Genomic DNA, 17,820 nt, shown 5'->3' with positions numbered 1-17,820 from the left:
AACAGAATTTAAGTGGCTTTGCTCTGTTCTTCTCGACCCATCACACAGAAAAAACCAAAAAAAGAAAGAATTTCAAGTTTTCAACTGTCAAAATCTTGTAGTAGTAATGGAAAATCATCACCGAATATCCGCCACAAAATACAACGGCGAAGCAGTGTCGGACGATGTGGGCCAGGGGAAGCTATATTCTCCAAACCACGCGATCAAAATCTCTCCAGAATCCGACGAAAACGTGGGCCAAGGGAACCTCTACTCTCCTGACCACGCGATCAAAATCGCAACGAACCCTGATTCCGTGGATTCCTCATCAGAGGAAGAAGAAGGAGAGAAGCAGAGGAAGACGATCATGTTGGGGCTGAAGAATCTTGCGGCGGTTAAGGATAAAGTGTTAGAAAAACTATCGGCTGCTTCGGTTCCATCTGAGTCGCTTGAAAACGCTAAACAGTTTTTGGAAGGAGCCATTAAGGATTTCGCCGGAGCGGCGCAGGGTATGACGAAAGACGCGTTGCACCGGATTAAAACTCAGCTCGCTGTTATTGTTCCGTCTGTTTCTCCTGCCGTCACCGAAAAGGTTTAGTTTTAAAAACAATTGGTCCACCGGGTAAACTAATTTGGACTCTTTTTTGGCTGACTTGTGAATTTACTTTTGACGGAGCAGATAGTGGACGATGCTGAGAAAGAAGCCATTGACGGAGAGGAAGAAGATGAGAGCAAGTCAAAAGAAAGCTCCGGAAAGTTGCCGTTTGTTTCTCCGACATCTTCGTTTTTCAGCTCTCTCGCCAAACCTTTCTCCAAGCTTTGATGGGTTTGTGTCGTACGCCTTCATGACTATCTGAGATAAATAAGACAAAGTCTGAGATCTTCTGAAGTTTCAATGTTTACTTATAATGAATGAAGATACTTTTTATGTTTATCATTCAAAATATTATGAGTTTTGTGTAATAGAAAACTGGGTTTCACACCCTTTTTATTATGTTGGTGGCCTTGGATTGTTTGTATTAGCACACAAATTTTAAGTTGAATATAAGAAATAAATGGTAATGGACATAAAGAGACCAAAGAGATTCTTGTATGTACAAGTTATACATGTACGTATGTATATATGCATGTAATGCGTATCAGAGCTTGAGATGTGTACAATATACAAAATGGAATCAATGATTCTTCTTCTCATGTGTTCTTCTCAAGTACAGATAAAGCCGGAGTCAGATAGTTGTTCGCCTTGTCTGGCAAATGAGCCACCTGAAAGAGACAAACACTATCAGATGATGTAATGATGTAGATGTGACTCTTATTGCAAGTGATTGTTTACTCTTTTACCAGCTCATAGAGTTCTATTCCTTGCTCAGCAACGTATTCATGGCAAACCTGTAAAAACCAAATGGAAGAAATTTGAGAGATCCATGATGTGATTTCTTCTTTATAGATCAAAGATTGAATCTTTCTTAGTTTTGGTTCTTGAAAAGGGTCAAAGATTGATTCTTTCTCAGTTGTTTCTCTATAAACTGCAACTCACATCAAAGCTTTTGTTTCTGGCGGTTGAATCGTGCAGTGCCTTGACACATATATCAGCCACATCCGCGCAACTAATGCCCTGAAATTGAAAGAAAATAGCGCATTGGGAAGTTATAAGTGGCTCCATCAGAGAACTTTTGCTAGGTGGCTTGAGTTTGTTTTTCGTGATTGAAATAACCTGAGAAATTCTGTTTCCTTGATCAAATATCAGAGCTCGTTGCCCGCCTGGTTCCTCCTATATCAGAAAATATGTATTCAGAGCCATATATATACAATATGGCTGGAGCTCAAAGAACATTACCTTCAAGGGACCAGGACGAATGATTGTGTATCCAAGGCCTGATCTCCTTAAAGAATCTTCACCAGCCTAACAAATTTAGCGGACATCAAGAGAGAAGGAGATAGAGATGTGAAAAGATGGAACCTACTGGCACAAAAGCCCTGACAATCCATAGCCTCGAAAGATTCAAGAGTTATTATGATGTGTAAGACAAAATGGACTTACCCTCTTAGCTTTCAACACTTGCTCCCTTCTGTTGGCTTCTACTCCCGAACCAGTACACGATACCAGAATAAAGTCTGTTTCTTGACCCGCCTGCAGACAAAAATGCAGGAAGCTGATGATGTATCTGTTTTTTTTTTCCGTTCTTTCAGGTGATAATCTTCAGTAAGTAGACATTAAGTTGGGAGTACTTACAGGCAAAGCTTTTATGTACTCAAATACAAGGCTAAAACTTCTCAAATCTTGTTGCGCACCAGCAAGTCCATCAACAGGCCTCTGAAAGAGGAAAAACCCCAAGAGATTGCTAACTCAGACACCAACGAATGAAAGTTTTCGGTTAATGATCACACAGATCAATCCGCAAAACCAACTGCTGAAGCTTTGAAAAGAGTAAGCAAACCTGTCTTTTAGGCTCAAAGCGTATTGTCAATGTGTGAACAAGAAATGGATCTAGCGGTGGATCTTCTGGGTTGACCGGTCGAAAAGCTGAAAATGGCACCCTTACCTGCCCAAGGAACCAAAGTTTTAGCCAAAAAAATAACGGAAAAGGGGTCAGACTAATGAGTAAGACCGATGATGCTTTATATACCCGACAAAACCCTGCTTTGGTACTGATCCTAGCGAAATACTGTTTGCTCTGAGACATATCTGATGATGGACCAGCTTCAAGGATTACAACATAGGATCTTCCATTCCCACCAACAGAAAGAACTAAGCCTTCGTACCTATTGATATAAAAGCATAAGCATATAAAAGAAGCTATAAGGCTAAATGAGTTTCAGGAGGTGTTAGAAATTTCATTTAATACTCCTTTCTCTAAGTTTCTATCATTGAATCATTTCACAGAACAAGCTGAGAGTAAGTTGATACGAAATCGCGCAATACCTGTCAAGAGTGGTACCCAATGGAAGTGAAAGTTTCTTCGACAACTCAACATATCCTCCTCGGGTGAAAACATAACCTGCATTTGAAAACTGATTAAACCACTATACCTCAAAATATACATCAAAGGAAAAAACTTTGGCAATTGCCATATTCTCCGGAAAGATAATGTGTACCTGAAAACTCAGCTCTCTCAGTTTCAGTGAACTCAAACTTAGCATCCATCCCACCATCATATTTGGAAGCGGTTGTGTCCTGAAAGTAAGTTCCTTGACGAATTTCCCAACCATCAAGTGACTCAGCTGACTTGAACTTAGCTAATAGAAGCTTGCTTTTGCTGCTTTTACCCGCCCTTAATTGCGCTAGTCTGTTATTGTAATCCTGCAAATACTCAAAACGACACACATGAATAAACTACTCTCTGCTCAACAAAACAAGAAACCAAATTAACCACGGTTGAGTCATGGACAAATCTTACTATACCTGAAAAGCCTTGGTGAGGTTATAAACACCCAAGTGATCAACCCGCGTAAGGTCTGCAGTAATCGTAGACCGAGCAGTCGCACAGTAGATGATCTTGCTGCAGCTTTCAACAGCGGATTTGAGCGTTGACGGTTCACCCACATCTCCAACAACAATATCCACTGACCTTGGCAACATACTCATCACTTCCTCATCTTGTTTCCTCACCAGTGCCTAAACGGTAACCTCAAATCTCTTAAAACTCTAAAGCATTTGCATAAACACACCAATACTACTTTATATTATAAAAATCAGCATTTTTTGAACCTTGACGGTGTAGCCACGGAGCATGAGTTTACGGACAACGATACGACCGATTCTACTAGTAGCTCCGACGACTAAAACGGTAACGTTTTGAGCGCCGGGAACAGCAAACTCACACATAGGTCCTTCTCTAATGAGTAGACTATCAAGAGTCTCTTGCTCATCGGGTCGGGTTGTCCTCGACATCTGACCTAATCCAGAGAATTTCCGCCACACCTCGTCGAAGATCTGCCGCGATCGTCGTCCTAATCCCACAGGATTCACATCGTCCAACTTCAGTGTAGGCGGAGACGGTGGTGATTGAGGCGAAGGCGGAGCAACGTCGAGCTTCTTCGCAACCGTCTCTTCGCTCTCCTTAGTGGTTATGGTTCCGGGTCGGGTTTTGGTCTTCTTCTTGTCGGAGGGTGGAGATGGAGACGGAGAAGAAGAAGATTGAGCCCTAGGGATTACGATTTGGGAGCGATCATGGAATCTGTGAATTCTGGTGTTGATGCTGAAACTGTTGCCAAAATTCGAGCTTAGAAACCTCGCATCAGTCGCAGCCATGTTACTGCCAACAATACTACCCACCATTTTTGAACTCTGCTACACAAACAGAGCTCAAAGACACAATTTTGAAAATAAATTTTTTGGATAAAATTATACTAAATGCATACAATTGTTTGTTAAATGAATCTTATTTGCATGCTAGACTGTCATTGAGAACACTCTTGGTCGAAATTGGGAATGGATAACGAAAGTGAGATTTTTCAAGTTTTTTTTTGTCGTTAAGAGAAAATAGAGAAGAATAAGAAATGGTTGGATCGGAGGATTTTGACATTTCGGAAAGAAGGAGAGAAGAAGAAGACCACAGAATCTGGTTTATGTGTTTTCGGACAGTGATATGACTTATGAGCCAATTAACTAGCCACGTACACTCTCTCTTTTCCTCTTCTTTTTTTTAAAAAAAAAAATATACTTCTTCACCTTTTTTTTTTTTGGAGAAACAAACAAGAAAATTTCATTCCAAGTTCCAACTATATAATAATTCCATAAAATTTCATATCTGTATATTTCAAGCGTTAAGGAAGCTGCGTTGGCTTCTCCTTCCTGCACGATTCTATTGGTGATGGGAATTGGAAGCAACTGTGACCCTTATTGCAGCAATGGTCACAAAGGCCAATGCAATAACAAGGATTCCAAAGCAAATATTAGATTATGAATTATGACTTGGAGCTAACAGCCTAACAATAGCATTTGCATTACAAAACTACACAAATTTAGAAAAGGTAGCAGTGTCGTGATAACGTTTACCTTATTAATCCAAAACCTAATTCAATGAAACGATACTAAAATGTTAATACAAGTTCGCCCAAAAATGTAAGAGAAGGAAACATCCTTAAAGAGACACACTTCATCTTTCTTACTTATCTAGCAAGTTATCTATTTATATGTATATATATTACATTCCTGCCACATCCCCCAAAGGGATATAAGCTATTTTACAAATTGTACCAGACTACAAAAAAAAGACGGAGAGGTAGAAGACAGTAATCAGTCACAGAGTAATATATGTATAGTCAAAGAATCACCAGCCAGATCAAGCCACTGAACTAATCGAAGAGTCTGGAATCTCATTTCTTCCTTTTCGCGACCTTACACACAGCATAAGTTAGCATCTACGACGATTCTTCTGCTTCAATTGGCACTTAAGCTGAGAAACTCTTCAAGTCACTCAAGTTATTCATCATCATCACTCCACGACTTGCGACTGTTAAATAGGAATCCATCTAAATTAAATCGTTATATGGCTGTTTCATGTCTTCACTAGCTGCTGTTATTCACTTTTTCTTCACCTTCTTCAAGTGGAGATCATAAACACCAGTTTCTTTTATCTTCTTAACCTTCGGAAGAAGATTACATTTCCACTTCTGCTTAGATCCTAAATGAAATTAGTATTTACAAAAATTAATCAACCCGAGGTTCCAGCGACTTCTGCAGCTCTCTGTCTCATCATCTCCATGACGGCAGCTCTCCGCCTAGAATCTGATTGCTGTTGTAACCTTCTCAGATGTTCCTTTAGGTCCCTGAATTGAGAAGATTTACAATGATCAATACAAATCATGCGGACCATTTTTTTCAAAAAAGCTTTGCCATATGTTATGCCCCGGTTCTAATATATCCAAAAATGTCGTTTTTACTTTCAATTTTACGTTTTTACTTGTTGAAAGAAAAGGCAAATACTGAATGATCCCGTTAAGAGATCGATTGCAAAATGTTAGACAGGGACAGAAGTTAAAGAGATTACCCGCATCGAGGTACATCACACTCGGATTCCTTGCAGGCCCGAGCGTGGAGTTGCAACAGATACCACATTTTCTTGCATAGAACACAACCTCCTGAAGCACGTACTTTGCAGCGGAGACCATGTCGGAATAGCCCCTTCACTTTGCGGCAGTTGGGATATAGACAAACTGGAGAACGGCATTGCGACGCATGCACCAGAAGATCGAGCATTTTCCTGAGCTGCATATTTTAGATAAATGAAAACTTTAGCACTTCAGATACATTGTGGGAGCTATATGACCTAACAAAGCCCAATTGTTTTCTCAAATCAGAAGAAGCCTAAAGCAAGAGAAGAAGAGGCAGTTTTTTCAAGAGGATCTACCATGCACAACAACAACAACAAAAAACTGAATATTACAGTACCTGCAAGACTCGCAATTGCCTAGCTTCTTTATTCTGAGCGTTTTGATCAGCTAGAGATGGATGAGTTGTTAACTTATGAGGATGATTAATACAACCCTCTTTCTTGTAACAAGCATTGCACACATCATAGTCTGGGCAAACTTCACAGCGCCAGCCTAGACCACTTTCAATATCGAGGTGACATACGTTACATGTTGTCACAAAGGCAGGAGCAGTAGGATTATGCAGATGATAAAGCACCATCATGGAAGAATGTTTTGCCCGCCTCAGTGTATCATACTGATAATGGTTCCCTTGACATAGACTCAGGAATGCTTGCCTTGTATCAAAGAATTCACTTTCAAGTATCTCATCTCTGTCCTTAGTATCCGTAGGAATATCGGCGATCTCAACCTACAATATCAAACACATTATCTTTTGCGATACAATAAAATAGAGAAACGCATGAGACTAAGTGACAGAACCTCGTCACAGTTCCTGACCCAAAACAAGCCAATGCAACTTACAGGAAAAATATTATGTTTATCTTTCTGATTAACAGGATGTCTTTCTCTGTCTTCTCGTTTCTGCTCAGCCTCATAACATCTGAAAGGTATAAAAATAACACAAAGGGTTACCAATAAGTTTCTTCCACAAAGATAACCACAAACGCTTCCAAGTTATACAAACCAATTCACAATAACAAAAGCGCCAAAACGAGCGGAAAAAAAAATAAACACCAGAAGTGAAAGGACAATTCTTACCCATCACATAACTGGAAATCTTTGCATTGGCTGCAAACCCAACGATTTCCAGTTACCATCAGCGTACAGCAATGTGTGCAACTATGCTGCAAGTGAACCATGATAAAATCCTCCTTCATTGGATGAATGGTCTCACCAAGCTAAACACAAACAGAAATAATATTAACACGAACACAAAGGCAAAAAAAAAAAAAAAAACGAATTACTTAAGCTGATATGCAGGAAAGGACTAGTGCATAGAAAGAAATGACTACTTTATGCATTAGTAGCAGGTCTTTGGAAGCATTCCCAGAGAAATCCGACTGGCCAGATGCTTTAAGAGCCCTCTTTGTAATGGGTTTCTTGAGTATTCCTTTTTTATTTCCCTTTCTACCATCATCTTCTTGACTCATTTGGGATATGATATCCTCTGCTGCACCTGGCCAGTAGTCACCATCGAAGTACGGGAGTCTAGCTGCTGTAACCTTAGCTCTACATTCACCAGTTTGCAAGAAAAAATGGTCATATAGATTTGTAGTTTCCGCAACAATTCCTTCCTTTGCAGCTTTTCTCAACATTGCTAAGTACCTGTGTAGACCAGGAGCAAATTGGAGGATGTAAAGGATTTTCCTACGAAAACTGTATGAAGAAAATCACCAAAGACAATTAGACTGACCATTCCCGTAGTTTATCAGACTTTGGTGTTTTCTGAATTTCTGGATGGCAATATAGGATATAATCCTCACCCTTCAGTGGTGGACAAGCCCATATGTAGCAGCTCGTGAAACCACGCAATTTGCAGTATTCCAGATAACCAATCTGAAAAAGCATCAGGGTATAATACCCTTGAATCATCCATGTAATGTAGAAGACCACATAAACCTAGGTTGAAAAACCAGAACTTACAAGAATTTCGTGGTAAACGAAAGTGCGCAGAGCCTCCCCATTAGCAGACTTGATATCAGGTCTAAAGTACTTCACAGAATCCAAATACGAGAGATAAACACGGCGTTGATTGGGATTTGAACATTCGGATCCAAATTCTTGGACATACATCCCAAACAAGCATACTTCTACACCTTCTATCTTCTGGAACAGCAGAACCACCTGATAAATAAAATGTGGAGCACGAACGATATTACTACAAGAGAGGAATCCTGAAAATATTAAATGTGGACATGAAGCAAATACAATGATGGTGTGCGTCGATCATTCTTACCTTGGACTTGTATGGAAATTCTGTCGGAAAATTATCCTCCCGAAAAATTTCAAGAAATCGAGATTTAACTTCTAGCTTCTTGTCAACAGATGAAACAACTCTAACCACAAGGGATTCAACAGTTGGAATCTGTTAGTGCCAGTAAAAGAAAAATTAAACAATCAGTGACCAACCAGTAAGCTTCAATCTATTGTTTCCAGTGAAGTAGCACTTCAACAAACAATAGAAGATAGGACTCAATGCAAAATCACATGAGACTTTAAAACCCTGTATTCCACCGCCAGATTACCTCATCATAACTTGTTCCTTGAACCCTGGCTCTCTCAGTCCTTTCCTGCTTCAGCCTTTTAAACAACCGCTGCTCTATATGGTCACTGAGAATTGTTCTTGGCAGATCTTTCGCTCCAAGAACAGCACTCTGAAGTAAAGGCTTTCTCTCATTTTGCTCCACATCAATTACATAGCAATATGGGCAGGTATACTCAGCTTGCCCCCCATCATTCCTCCGCCCATTAAATAGAGCACATATTTGATGCTGCCAGGCCTGACATTTATCACATTGGACCCACTACAAAAAACATCAAACGAAATAGACAAACTCAGAAAAACCAACAAAACGAGATGCAAATGACAATACAACTCTACTGATAGGATAGTCTTACCGATTCTTCAATCTCTTCATCGTTTTTCTTTTTCTCGAGTTTTGCCTTTGGCATGGAAGTCCCTTCAGCGAGAATAGTGTCTCCTCGGGATTCATTATAACAGGGAATACAAAAGTAATGACGAGTTTCACCACCTCCAACAGTATAGTACATCGCATTCCTTTTGATACGAGCACCACAAGGAGTACAATAAATAGGTGGTGGCTCAAATGTAAGCTTCTCCACCGCACATAACTGGCAGGAATTCTCACTCATTGAATTCTCCATTGCCTGATTCTTTTCTGCTTTGGCTTTACTCTGCACACACATTAAAATTTAAATGACAAGGTATTCATCAATGATCACATAGCTAGAGATTCATCTTAGATATATGAATAGACTTGCTTCTCTGTAAACTTTTTGTAAATAAAATAGCAAACCTGGCCAACCCACTGACGAAGACCACGGATATGTTCTCTCACTTGTTCCGGAGTAAACAATTCAGTTAAAGAAACACCCTTTATCTTTGGTTTTCTAGATTTTGAGGTAAGTTCAGGAGACTCCACCAGTTCTTCTTTCTTTGGACATCCAGGCTCTTTCTTCGGCCATCCAGGCTCTTTCTTCATTTTGATGTTTTCTTGCTTTGGCGAGTCACCAGATAAACCATGTTTACCTGGTTCACTGACAGGCTTAGGCTTGGGAACATTTTCAAAAGGTTCACTTTTCGTTTCTTTGATGCCGAATCCTGCTTGAACAGAATTATCAGGAATTTCCACTTTCACTTCCATGGTCTCTGACTTCAATGGCCTATGATCCTTTCTTTCAGCATCCTGAGATAAGTCTGCCTCTGTTGTAGAAACAATGGAGCTTTTACAACTTTCAGTCTTAGGGACCACTGGTTGAAAAGATTGCTCCACCTTCAACCGCTTTAATGAAGGTTGCAAATTATCTAAAGTATCAGCACAACGAGGGGTACCAGAAACCGCTCCAGCATTAGCGCTTAGTGAATCATTTGATACTACAGATCTATTCACTGAGCCCACAGCACTGCTTTCGTTTTTTAAACGGGCCAGGGCACGAACATTAGCTTGTTGCTGATAAGTCTTCACTGGCACACAGACGGGGCACCGAGGATCCTTGCAGTTTTTATAGTGGCCAATCAATGCCTTTGTGTGACGACAGCGGGGATACAAACACTGAGGATCAGCACAATTGTCCATGTGACTCCATAGTTTCTGAACTGTTACGCAATTTTGATCTTGGCATCTCCCTCCTGGCGGTTTGCAACTCCGTGCATGACGTAGAAACAGTAGCCATCTTTGTTGATTTTTGAACTTGGGATCGTGACTTACGTTTCCATATCTACATGTGGTACCAATAGAATTTTGCAGATTATGGGATTCCGATATAGTAGAAGTATGATTTTGACCAATAACAGACCCTTCAGTCAAATTATTAGGTTGAGCTTCATCCATTCCGGTAATTCTTTGACGGAAATCCTCCTGAATGTGCTTTCCACTTGAAATAGCATTAGACATTAGAGTATTTTCCTGAGACTTGGAAGGCCATTGACCCTGTGGACTGGATTCTGATTTTACTCCAACAGCAAGATTGCTAAAACTGTTACTAGAATCAGAACCTATATTCTGCGGGTGCATCATTTGCTGAATCTGCTGGCTATTTTGGGGGAGTGATGTACATATATCACTCTGACTTTCGACTGGGAGAAGCTGAGCGTCTGCTTGGCAGTCTTCTCCAGAGTTCTGATATTGATTCTGGAGCTGAGAAAGCTGGAATCGTTCAGATGCTTGGGACTGTGGAGCCTGACTCTTGTTCTCCATTCCAGGTTCACATTTCACCTTCGTAACCATGTCTGAATCCACTTGAGTTTTCCCCAAGCCATCATTGCTTATTAATCTATGTTGCTGCGGAGTCTGCTGCTTCAATTTCCTCTGATTGAGAAATTGCTGCTGCTGCTGTTGAATCTGATTTGGTTGTTGCTGAAATCGATTAGGCGGTTGCTGAAATTGTTGTTGATGTGACTGCAGATAATGAGGAAAGAAGATTGAAAGTCTAAATACTCAAAGTGACAAGTGTTTAATTGGTCTACATTGTTGCATGCAAAGTAAAATTGACTGATTGCTCACCAGAGAAGAGTTAACTCTGGACACAGGCTGGAAACTTGCTGTATTGATATTATGAGCCTTTGTCCCTGTCCCAGCCGATGTTATAGCTCCATCGAAGGGGTCAGGATTTGTTGTGCTATAACCTTCCCCTGAAATATGAAACGTGCTTTCAATATGCTGACCTGAAATGAGATCATCCGGACAGAAGGAAAGAAGAGAGAAGTTACCCTGCTGTAATTTTTTGGACGCATTGGTGTAAGATGAACCTGAGTCTACAATTTTTTCGTTCGCTCCAACATCACCATTTACAGAGCTGTTGGCCGCACCCGACGGCTTTGATTGCATGTCGGGTCTAACGCCAGCAGCCATATGGTTGGACAACATGTGACTGTTTTGACCACCAGTATGTTGCCTTTGTTGTTGTTGCTGAGACTGAGGAACAATTGTGGGCTCAGCAGAAAATCCACCACTGTTGTTGTTAGTAACACTGTTAACGAAGCCAGGTGTAGGAATCATTTGGGCTGTACTTCTTTGAGCACCCATGGATGTCATGCTCCCTCCAGAACCAAGAGAAAAGTTTCTCGACGAGTGCTGATATCCATTAGACATATTACCTGCAAAAAGAAGATTTTAAGGTGTCAGAGAAACAAGAGATAAAAATTTCCAGGAAAAGTATCTATGATCACTTTAACGAAAGAACCTCCATGCATGCCACCAGCAATTAGAGGGTTTCCAGTGTTCAAAGCAGTGCTTGTGATGTTGGTGTTGCCAACTATAGTAGCATCAACAGAGGATGTAACCATCAAATTAGGATTACCCGCAGTCTGTGATAATCCTGGAGTAGGTATCATCGTTCCAACTGAAGAAGAATTAGCATGTCGCTGATTGTAGTTATTTATCTGTCTTCCTTTTATTAGGCTTGTAATACGAGATTCAAGGGTTGACCGGTTCATGTAATCCTCCTGTAGTACACAGCCAACATGTAAAAAAAAATCTATGCTAAGTACCAATCAAGTATTTTTCCTTTAGACACACAAAAATATTTATACCTTTGTGACAGCCATCTTAAACAGCCCTTCTTCTAAACGTCTAGCAACATCCATATACTTTGCCTTTGATGCAGCATCAGCTGGAGATGGTTGCCGTTGCTGTAACATGTTAAACCTGGAAAGAATGAAAGAACAAGAAGGGCAGTTAGAAATAGTCCCCTATGCAGTAACCATCAAGACATCTCAGAAAGCAGAAACACTAAGTTCTTAAGAAATGAAGCAGATATGCCGTAATGCAGCCAAAGGAGTAATACGTTGGTCCATTCCCCGCCCACATTGAAACAACATTAACTCAATCCATAACACAGAGGCAACTAACAAGCAAGCAGTGCTATAGCTGAAATTGAAGGCTTACACAAGAGTTTGCATGTACTGTCGAAGTTTCATAATATCATGATCCATGGCACCAACGATGTTACGTGAAGGCCTTACACCAGTACCAGAACCAGTAGCAGCACCAGCACCAGTAACAGCAGTAGCAGCACCATTACTACCAACTAAATTCTGCATTTGAGAGTTTCCATTATTCTGCGGCACTGTCCCTTGGTTTGGAACCTGCCCAGACCGTTGACCAGACATGTGAGCCTGAACATTCATGTTATCTCTTAAATCTTCGTCGTCGTCTCCTAATTCGTCTTGCAACTAACACTAACAGGCACTGCATAACTCTTCTGTCCCCGAGAAGCCAAAAGATCGAAAGTTCATCTCCTGCTCTTTATTATTCTTACAAGTGATCTCAGTGTAGCAGCTCAATACACCTAGCACCGTCAAGTGTCCTGCAAAATAATATTCCACACTTTCAATTGAAGTGACATGATTGCAATTCAGTCGAACTAGAATCATAGACTATGATCAAAGCAACTAAAACCCAATAGCAAAACCAACAAAATTGTAAACAATTACGAAACAGACAACAGGAGGAGCAATAACCTTGAAATTGACTCACAAAGAAACAAACTTCAGCCGCAAAGAGCAAAACCCAGCAAAAAAAATCTTCCCCAAAAACGTTACTAAAGATTACGATGATCGAATCTTGAAAACGAAGTAGAACGGAGCAATAAAGTCGCTGAACAGCCGATGTCGCACGTGTGAACTCACACAAGCCAGGATAAAAAATAGGATCAAACACAAGTACGTAGACAAATCCCAGAACGAGATTCCTCCAAAACCTAGACGACGAGGAAATTGAAATATCGACAAATTATTTCGAAATCAGAGAAGTCTGAATTCTTCGATTTGGGGATTTTGATTTATTTTTTTTGGCTATTTAGGGATTTTTGGTTTTGATTTTGTAAGTAACAAAAGACACATTAAATAACACTTACCTTATGTTACTTATGTCTGAATACGAATCATCAAGGAACCTCTGTCAAAGTTAATTGGGGGAACCAAGGTCGACAATCCAACAGCCAAGGAGAAGTGTCGGAGATACATGCGCTCCTATCCGTCCGATCAAATGTTCCAGTAATTTAAATCTTCACACCCTTGTAGTTTTTGCTCTGTTTACTTTCGCAACTACTTTTTTTTCTGTACCGATTACCAAGAGTAACTAATAATAAACCATTCAAATTCATACATGTTCCAAGTCTAACCGGAAACAAATCATAACCGGTTTTACCATTCCTACTTTAGATCTTACAATTAGCAATACAGTAGCAATGGAGAAGGCAGAAGCGTTAGTATTGTATATGTTATCATCTTTTCCTTGTAACATAAGCAATGAAAACGTTTCCAAACAAGTCGTAAAAAGAACTTTCTGATAATCTTCATGGCTCAAGGCTCACTGACTTCAGATTCTCAGCAATCTCTGTCTCGCACTGATCTCTGTTCTCATTATCCTGCTCCAAACCAAAAAAATTTGGAACATCACAAAGTTCAGAATGTTTATAATATTACATTTCGAATTATACGCCTCTTAATTAAAGCTCGTGAATAATTCGATGTATGTAATGTACCATTGTGGGTTCAGCAGAGACTCCTGGAGTAGGTGTTATGGTTGTTCCAAGCGTAGAAGAATCAGCATGTTGGTGCTTGTACTTATTCAATTGCCTGCCTTTTATTAAGCTTGTCAAGCGAGATTCAAGAGTTGACGGGTTCAAGTATTCCTCCTGTGAGTTTTGAAGTTAAAAGTGTCAGAAACGAAAATATTTATAAGGGAGGACATATAGCAAACAAGCTGGATTCAGTGACAACATGTCAGAAGGCATCAACCAGTCTTGTTTAGTTAGAACTTAGAAATTCTCAGTAAATCAAATCCTAAATGCTTATAACTAATCAAGTAAATATAATTGATGTACCTTTGTCATAGCCATTTTAAAAAGTCCTTCCTCTAAGCGTTTAGCAGCATCTAAATGCTTCCCCTTTGATGCATCATCATTCGGAAGTGGGTTTCGCTTCTCTAACTGGACGAAGCTGGAAAGATTGGATGATCAGTTAATTTGAAACGTTTCCTCAAATGAGGTAACAACCCATCAAGAAACCCTCTAGTGTGGTTCGGAGATATACACGCAGAGAGGAAAACAACTATGAACACCAATGTGACAAGACTGGAATCCAAATAAGTAACATTTCAGTAGTAGAAACACTAATAGATGATATTGTTTCTTAAGAAACAAAGCAGAAATACATGATCACAGAGCCAAAAAGCAGTAATAAGTTAGATCATTCCCACTTTCCCAGACACATTAACTCAATCCGTAGTACAGCAGCAACTAACAGAGAAAAGGAAAAGAGTGCAAGAGGAACGAGTGAATGTGAAAAATTGAAGGCTTACATAGCGTCTCGCATGGACCGGCGAATCTGGAAAACATCATTGTCCATGGGAGCAAGTGTAACGTGAAATCCCTAAAGCAACACCAATTAACCAGCATAATCATAATCAGTAGTAAAACCAAGCATAAGCAAAGAAAGAAGATACATCTAAACCTCAGATGATAAAACCTAGGACTTCAATCCAACTTTAAAATTTGATACACAAAGAAAGAAGCAATCTTCCACCGCAAAGATCAGAGCCTAGTGAGGAAGATTCTTCCTTACGAGATCAAGAAAACGTAACCTATGATTACGATGAAGAAACAATGTCGCACGTCTAAACTCACGCAAGCCAGGAGGATAAGTAAAATGAGAAATCTCTGAAAGAGATCTTGAAACCGAGAAGTAAAAGAAGATGAGAAAGCGAATTTAAGACGAAATTCCAAATAGAGTAAGTTCCTGAGCTGGAGTTTCTGCCAATCAGAGGTTTTTACTAGATATGCAATTATGCATGTTCATGCCAGTCTATTAAACTACCATTTTACCCTTGTATTTCTCTGTATTTTACATCATTAATGTTCTCTTCAGATATTAGCAATTTTTTGTTAGACACTTGACCGACCGACACTGAGAGTAACAACACCATTGAATCATATCATAATCCATTTACCGCACGGTCCAGCTCAAACCGGAAACAAAGCCAAATTTGATTTTGCCATCGGTATGAACTCAAGAAATACAGATAGCAATAACAGTGCAAAGGCTGAAGCATCTTTATTTGTAACAGAAGCAAACGAAAACGTTTCCTTAAGAATTAGGCAAAAGGCATTTTCGGATCAATATTCAGCGGTAGAGGCTCTCCGACCTCAGATTCTCTGCAATCTCTGTCTCCCACCTATCTCCATTCTCAAGAAGCTTCTCTTTGTCATACAGAAGTTCCTGCACACCAAAAAGAATCAGAATGTCATTTATCGAATAATACACATCTAACTTTAAGATCATGGGCAATCTTATGTCTTTCTGAATTGTTTATACAGACCTCATGTGTCTCGGTTGCAAACTCAAAGTTTGGTCCTTCCACGATTGCATCAACAGGGCAAGCTTCTTGGCAGAAACCACAATAGATGCATTTCGTCATGTCGATATCATACCTGTACAGCTCCGAACAATCACTACACTACGAAATATATAGAAGAACCATAGAGACAAGACAGTATTAAATAATATATATATGGTTAATAAACGGGAACTTAGAGGGTGACCTAGTGGTTCTGCGGCTTCCATCTTCCCGCTCCTCTGCCTCTATTGTGATTGCTTGAGCTGGACATACCTGATGAGCAAAAGACCAGTATCCATGAAAAATCACACTTTATGTCAATATTGTGCTGTGGTATGAATTCTCGAGTAGCATAGACTTCAAAAACTCACAGCTTCGCAGAGTTTGCAGGCAATGCAGCGTTCTTCCCCAGTTGGATACCTTCGAAGAGCGTGTTCACCACGGAAACGAGGGCTCAATGGACCCTTCTCAAAAGGATAATTGATCTGCACAAAAGATAAAACTTGAGAATCAGAATATTTTTCTTTCAGCCTAATTACTAGAGTCAAGGGAGACAGCCACTCACTGTAACTTTTGGATCAAAGAAGTACTTGAGGGTCAGTGACAAACCCCTGACCATTTCAGTGAGAAATAGGGTGTTCATGCTCCGTTCAAAGACTGTAAAAGTAAGAAACATCAGGAATCGCTAAGACTCGCAGAAGGAAGTAATCAGGAAGGAATGCTAAGAGAATAGAAAGGTTGAAAAGTGTCTGGATCAAATAGCTTACCAGTACTCCAGTCCTTGGAGATCTCTTTAGCAAGCTGCTCAGCTTCTTCATCATCTACATATTACCAGAGGCAAAGGATTAGTAACCTATATTCCTGAAAAGTCATAGCCTAAATTAACCAAGAGAACCCAAATGGAAGCAACAAAATTTATACCTTTGTTGCTTCCATAAGATATAGCACGGGACTGTAGCCCACAGAGATGAGATCCCTGTAAACCTTGCCCTGAAAAAGCCTATCAACAAAGACAAGGTAGATGTTAAATGCGAGAAGAATTCCATAGCATAGCCACCAAAAGAGCTATTGAAAGTAAAAGTTAACTACCACGACGCTCTCAGTTAAAGTATTTATATTTGCAGAGATTGAGATAACAACATTTAGGCGATACATTCTCTCTTCAAGGAAGAGTATATGATCTAAAGGAAAAATGAAGCTTCACGATTGATGTACCAACGCAATACAAAGAGATGCATAGAGGAACAATACCCAGGAAAAAAAAAGACAAAAACATGTATAGCAGCACCACTTGCACATGCCTAGAGCCGGCCGGGGCAGACAATACCAACTAGTGATTTCAAAAAACTTAGCAGCAATTCCAAATTTCTAGGAATATAAGCGATATAAAATGGAAGAGCCTACGAGATTCTTACGAGATGTCGAGCTCGGAGAGCACTGAACGACCTGCGAGCTAGTAGCGAAGCCATCGATAGAACTCAAAATATCAAATTAGGGTCTCTCTTCTTCGATGTGCCTGATGTGAGAGAAGAAAATCCGATTAGCTGAAAAGCTTAATCAAGCAAAAGAAGCATTGAACAAGAGAATGACCAACGAAAAGCCTAAAATTCCATCCGAACCTTAAACGCGATACTCAAAAAAGCAAAGCTTCTGCACGAACCCAGAGAAAGTTCGATCTCACAAGAACATTGACACGAATCCTTTGCTGGTGATTCACGGTCGTCGGAACAAAATTCGATCAGATGTCTCTTAATTTACAAATTGACCCTTCTGGTTAACTACTTACTCAGCTCATAACCGGGCAATCAAACCGGTTATATTTGGTATGACAGTCAATTCCTTCCAAGTTTCACACATTTCAGGATCCAGGTTCTCAAGACGT

The 17,820-nt window shown here is 40.0% G+C and overlaps 5 protein-coding genes, 1 long non-coding RNA gene and 1 other non-coding gene across 20 annotated transcripts; 2 read left to right on the top strand and 5 right to left on the bottom strand.

The window, feature by feature from the left end:
* The first annotated feature begins 12 nt into the window (after positions 1 to 12).
* Positions 13 to 1,051, top strand: UP6 (uncharacterized protein). The gene is made up of 2 exons (NM_101534.3): positions 13 to 571; positions 659 to 1,051. Exons 1-2 carry the CDS (start codon positions 107 to 109, stop codon positions 800 to 802), a joined length of 609 nt encoding a protein of 202 aa, NP_173117.1. The 5' UTR covers positions 13 to 106; the 3' UTR covers positions 803 to 1,051.
* AT1G05257 lies at positions 748 to 863 on the bottom strand. Its single transcript, NR_138864.1, has one exon.
* Positions 941 to 4,528, bottom strand: HCF173 (high chlorophyll fluorescence phenotype 173; the record flags this gene model as incomplete). 3 transcript variants are annotated; one of them, NM_101533.4, is made up of 13 exons in its annotated part: positions 3,689 to 4,528; positions 3,383 to 3,595; positions 3,076 to 3,280; positions 2,903 to 2,978; positions 2,607 to 2,742; positions 2,418 to 2,522; positions 2,213 to 2,293; positions 2,021 to 2,110; positions 1,817 to 1,882; positions 1,694 to 1,750; positions 1,517 to 1,594; positions 1,321 to 1,368; positions 941 to 1,242 (listed from the first exon to the last, which is right to left on the bottom strand). In NM_101533.4, the coding sequence occupies exons 1-13, from the start codon at positions 4,256 to 4,258 to the stop codon at positions 1,171 to 1,173; spliced, it is 1,797 nt and encodes a 598-aa protein (NP_173116.1). In that variant the 5' UTR covers positions 4,259 to 4,528. The 3 variants fall into 3 exon arrangements, with proteins under 3 accessions (NP_173116.1, NP_001323375.1, NP_001323376.1); NM_001332253.1 differs by having other exon boundaries at positions 1,171 to 1,242; positions 1,517 to 1,750; NM_001332254.1 differs by lacking the exons at positions 941 to 1,242; positions 1,321 to 1,368 and having other exon boundaries at positions 1,472 to 1,594; positions 3,689 to 4,501.
* On the top strand, positions 3,953 to 4,325 carry AT1G05253. Its single transcript, NR_138863.1, has one exon. It is a non-coding gene; the product is annotated as an other RNA (long non-coding RNA).
* Positions 4,529 to 4,804: 276 nt separating the features above from the next.
* On the bottom strand, positions 4,805 to 13,625 carry HAC12 (histone acetyltransferase of the CBP family 12). 10 transcript variants are annotated; one of them, NM_001332248.1, is made up of 19 exons: positions 13,456 to 13,625; positions 13,061 to 13,299; positions 12,486 to 12,906; positions 12,131 to 12,245; positions 11,899 to 12,043; positions 11,309 to 11,695; positions 11,103 to 11,230; positions 9,396 to 10,997; positions 8,977 to 9,273; positions 8,604 to 8,882; positions 8,315 to 8,443; positions 8,002 to 8,202; positions 7,772 to 7,914; positions 7,371 to 7,683; positions 7,117 to 7,256; positions 6,880 to 6,958; positions 6,374 to 6,766; positions 5,973 to 6,190; positions 4,805 to 5,751 (listed from the first exon to the last, which is right to left on the bottom strand). In NM_001332248.1, exons 3-19 carry the CDS (start codon positions 12,725 to 12,727, stop codon positions 5,637 to 5,639), a joined length of 4,926 nt encoding a protein of 1,641 aa, NP_001321738.1. In that variant the 5' UTR covers positions 12,728 to 12,906; positions 13,061 to 13,299; positions 13,456 to 13,625; the 3' UTR covers positions 4,805 to 5,636. The 10 variants fall into 10 exon arrangements, with proteins under 10 accessions (NP_001321738.1, NP_001321740.1, NP_001185015.1 ...); NM_001332245.1 differs by lacking the exon at positions 13,456 to 13,625 and having other exon boundaries at positions 4,805 to 5,134; positions 5,521 to 5,751; positions 11,782 to 12,043; positions 13,061 to 13,415; NM_001198086.1 differs by lacking the exon at positions 13,456 to 13,625 and having other exon boundaries at positions 4,805 to 5,134; positions 5,521 to 5,751; positions 11,309 to 11,672; positions 11,768 to 12,043; positions 13,077 to 13,200.
* Positions 13,626 to 13,666: 41 nt separating this feature from the next.
* Positions 13,667 to 15,397, bottom strand: AT1G16705 (p300/CBP acetyltransferase-related protein-like protein). Of its 3 annotated transcripts, none has more exons than NM_101531.2 (5): positions 15,186 to 15,397; positions 14,904 to 14,974; positions 14,428 to 14,542; positions 14,086 to 14,238; positions 13,667 to 13,968 (listed from the first exon to the last, which is right to left on the bottom strand). In NM_101531.2, exons 2-5 carry the CDS (start codon positions 14,948 to 14,950, stop codon positions 13,897 to 13,899), a joined length of 387 nt encoding a protein of 128 aa, NP_564004.1. In that variant the 5' UTR covers positions 14,951 to 14,974; positions 15,186 to 15,397; the 3' UTR covers positions 13,667 to 13,896. The 3 variants fall into 3 exon arrangements, with proteins under 3 accessions (NP_564004.1, NP_001031059.1, NP_001320493.1); NM_001035982.2 differs by having other exon boundaries at positions 13,667 to 13,971; positions 15,186 to 15,331; NM_001332244.1 differs by having other exon boundaries at positions 14,904 to 15,397.
* On the bottom strand, positions 15,376 to 17,795 carry AT1G16700 (Alpha-helical ferredoxin). The gene is made up of 9 exons (NM_101530.4): positions 17,558 to 17,795; positions 17,354 to 17,454; positions 16,860 to 16,938; positions 16,706 to 16,759; positions 16,504 to 16,595; positions 16,310 to 16,423; positions 16,144 to 16,211; positions 15,921 to 16,032; positions 15,376 to 15,820 (listed from the first exon to the last, which is right to left on the bottom strand). The coding sequence occupies exons 2-9, from the start codon at positions 17,405 to 17,407 to the stop codon at positions 15,725 to 15,727; spliced, it is 669 nt and encodes a 222-aa protein (NP_173114.1). The 5' UTR covers positions 17,408 to 17,454; positions 17,558 to 17,795; the 3' UTR covers positions 15,376 to 15,724.
* Positions 17,796 to 17,820: the final 25 nt, after the last annotated feature.

This window comes from Arabidopsis thaliana, assembly GCF_000001735.4.
Source record: "Arabidopsis thaliana chromosome 1 sequence".
Taxonomy (NCBI): domain Eukaryota; kingdom Viridiplantae; phylum Streptophyta; class Magnoliopsida; order Brassicales; family Brassicaceae; genus Arabidopsis; species Arabidopsis thaliana.
Note: the sequence above shows the minus strand (reverse complement) of the source record. Positions and strands in the feature narration are given on the sequence as shown.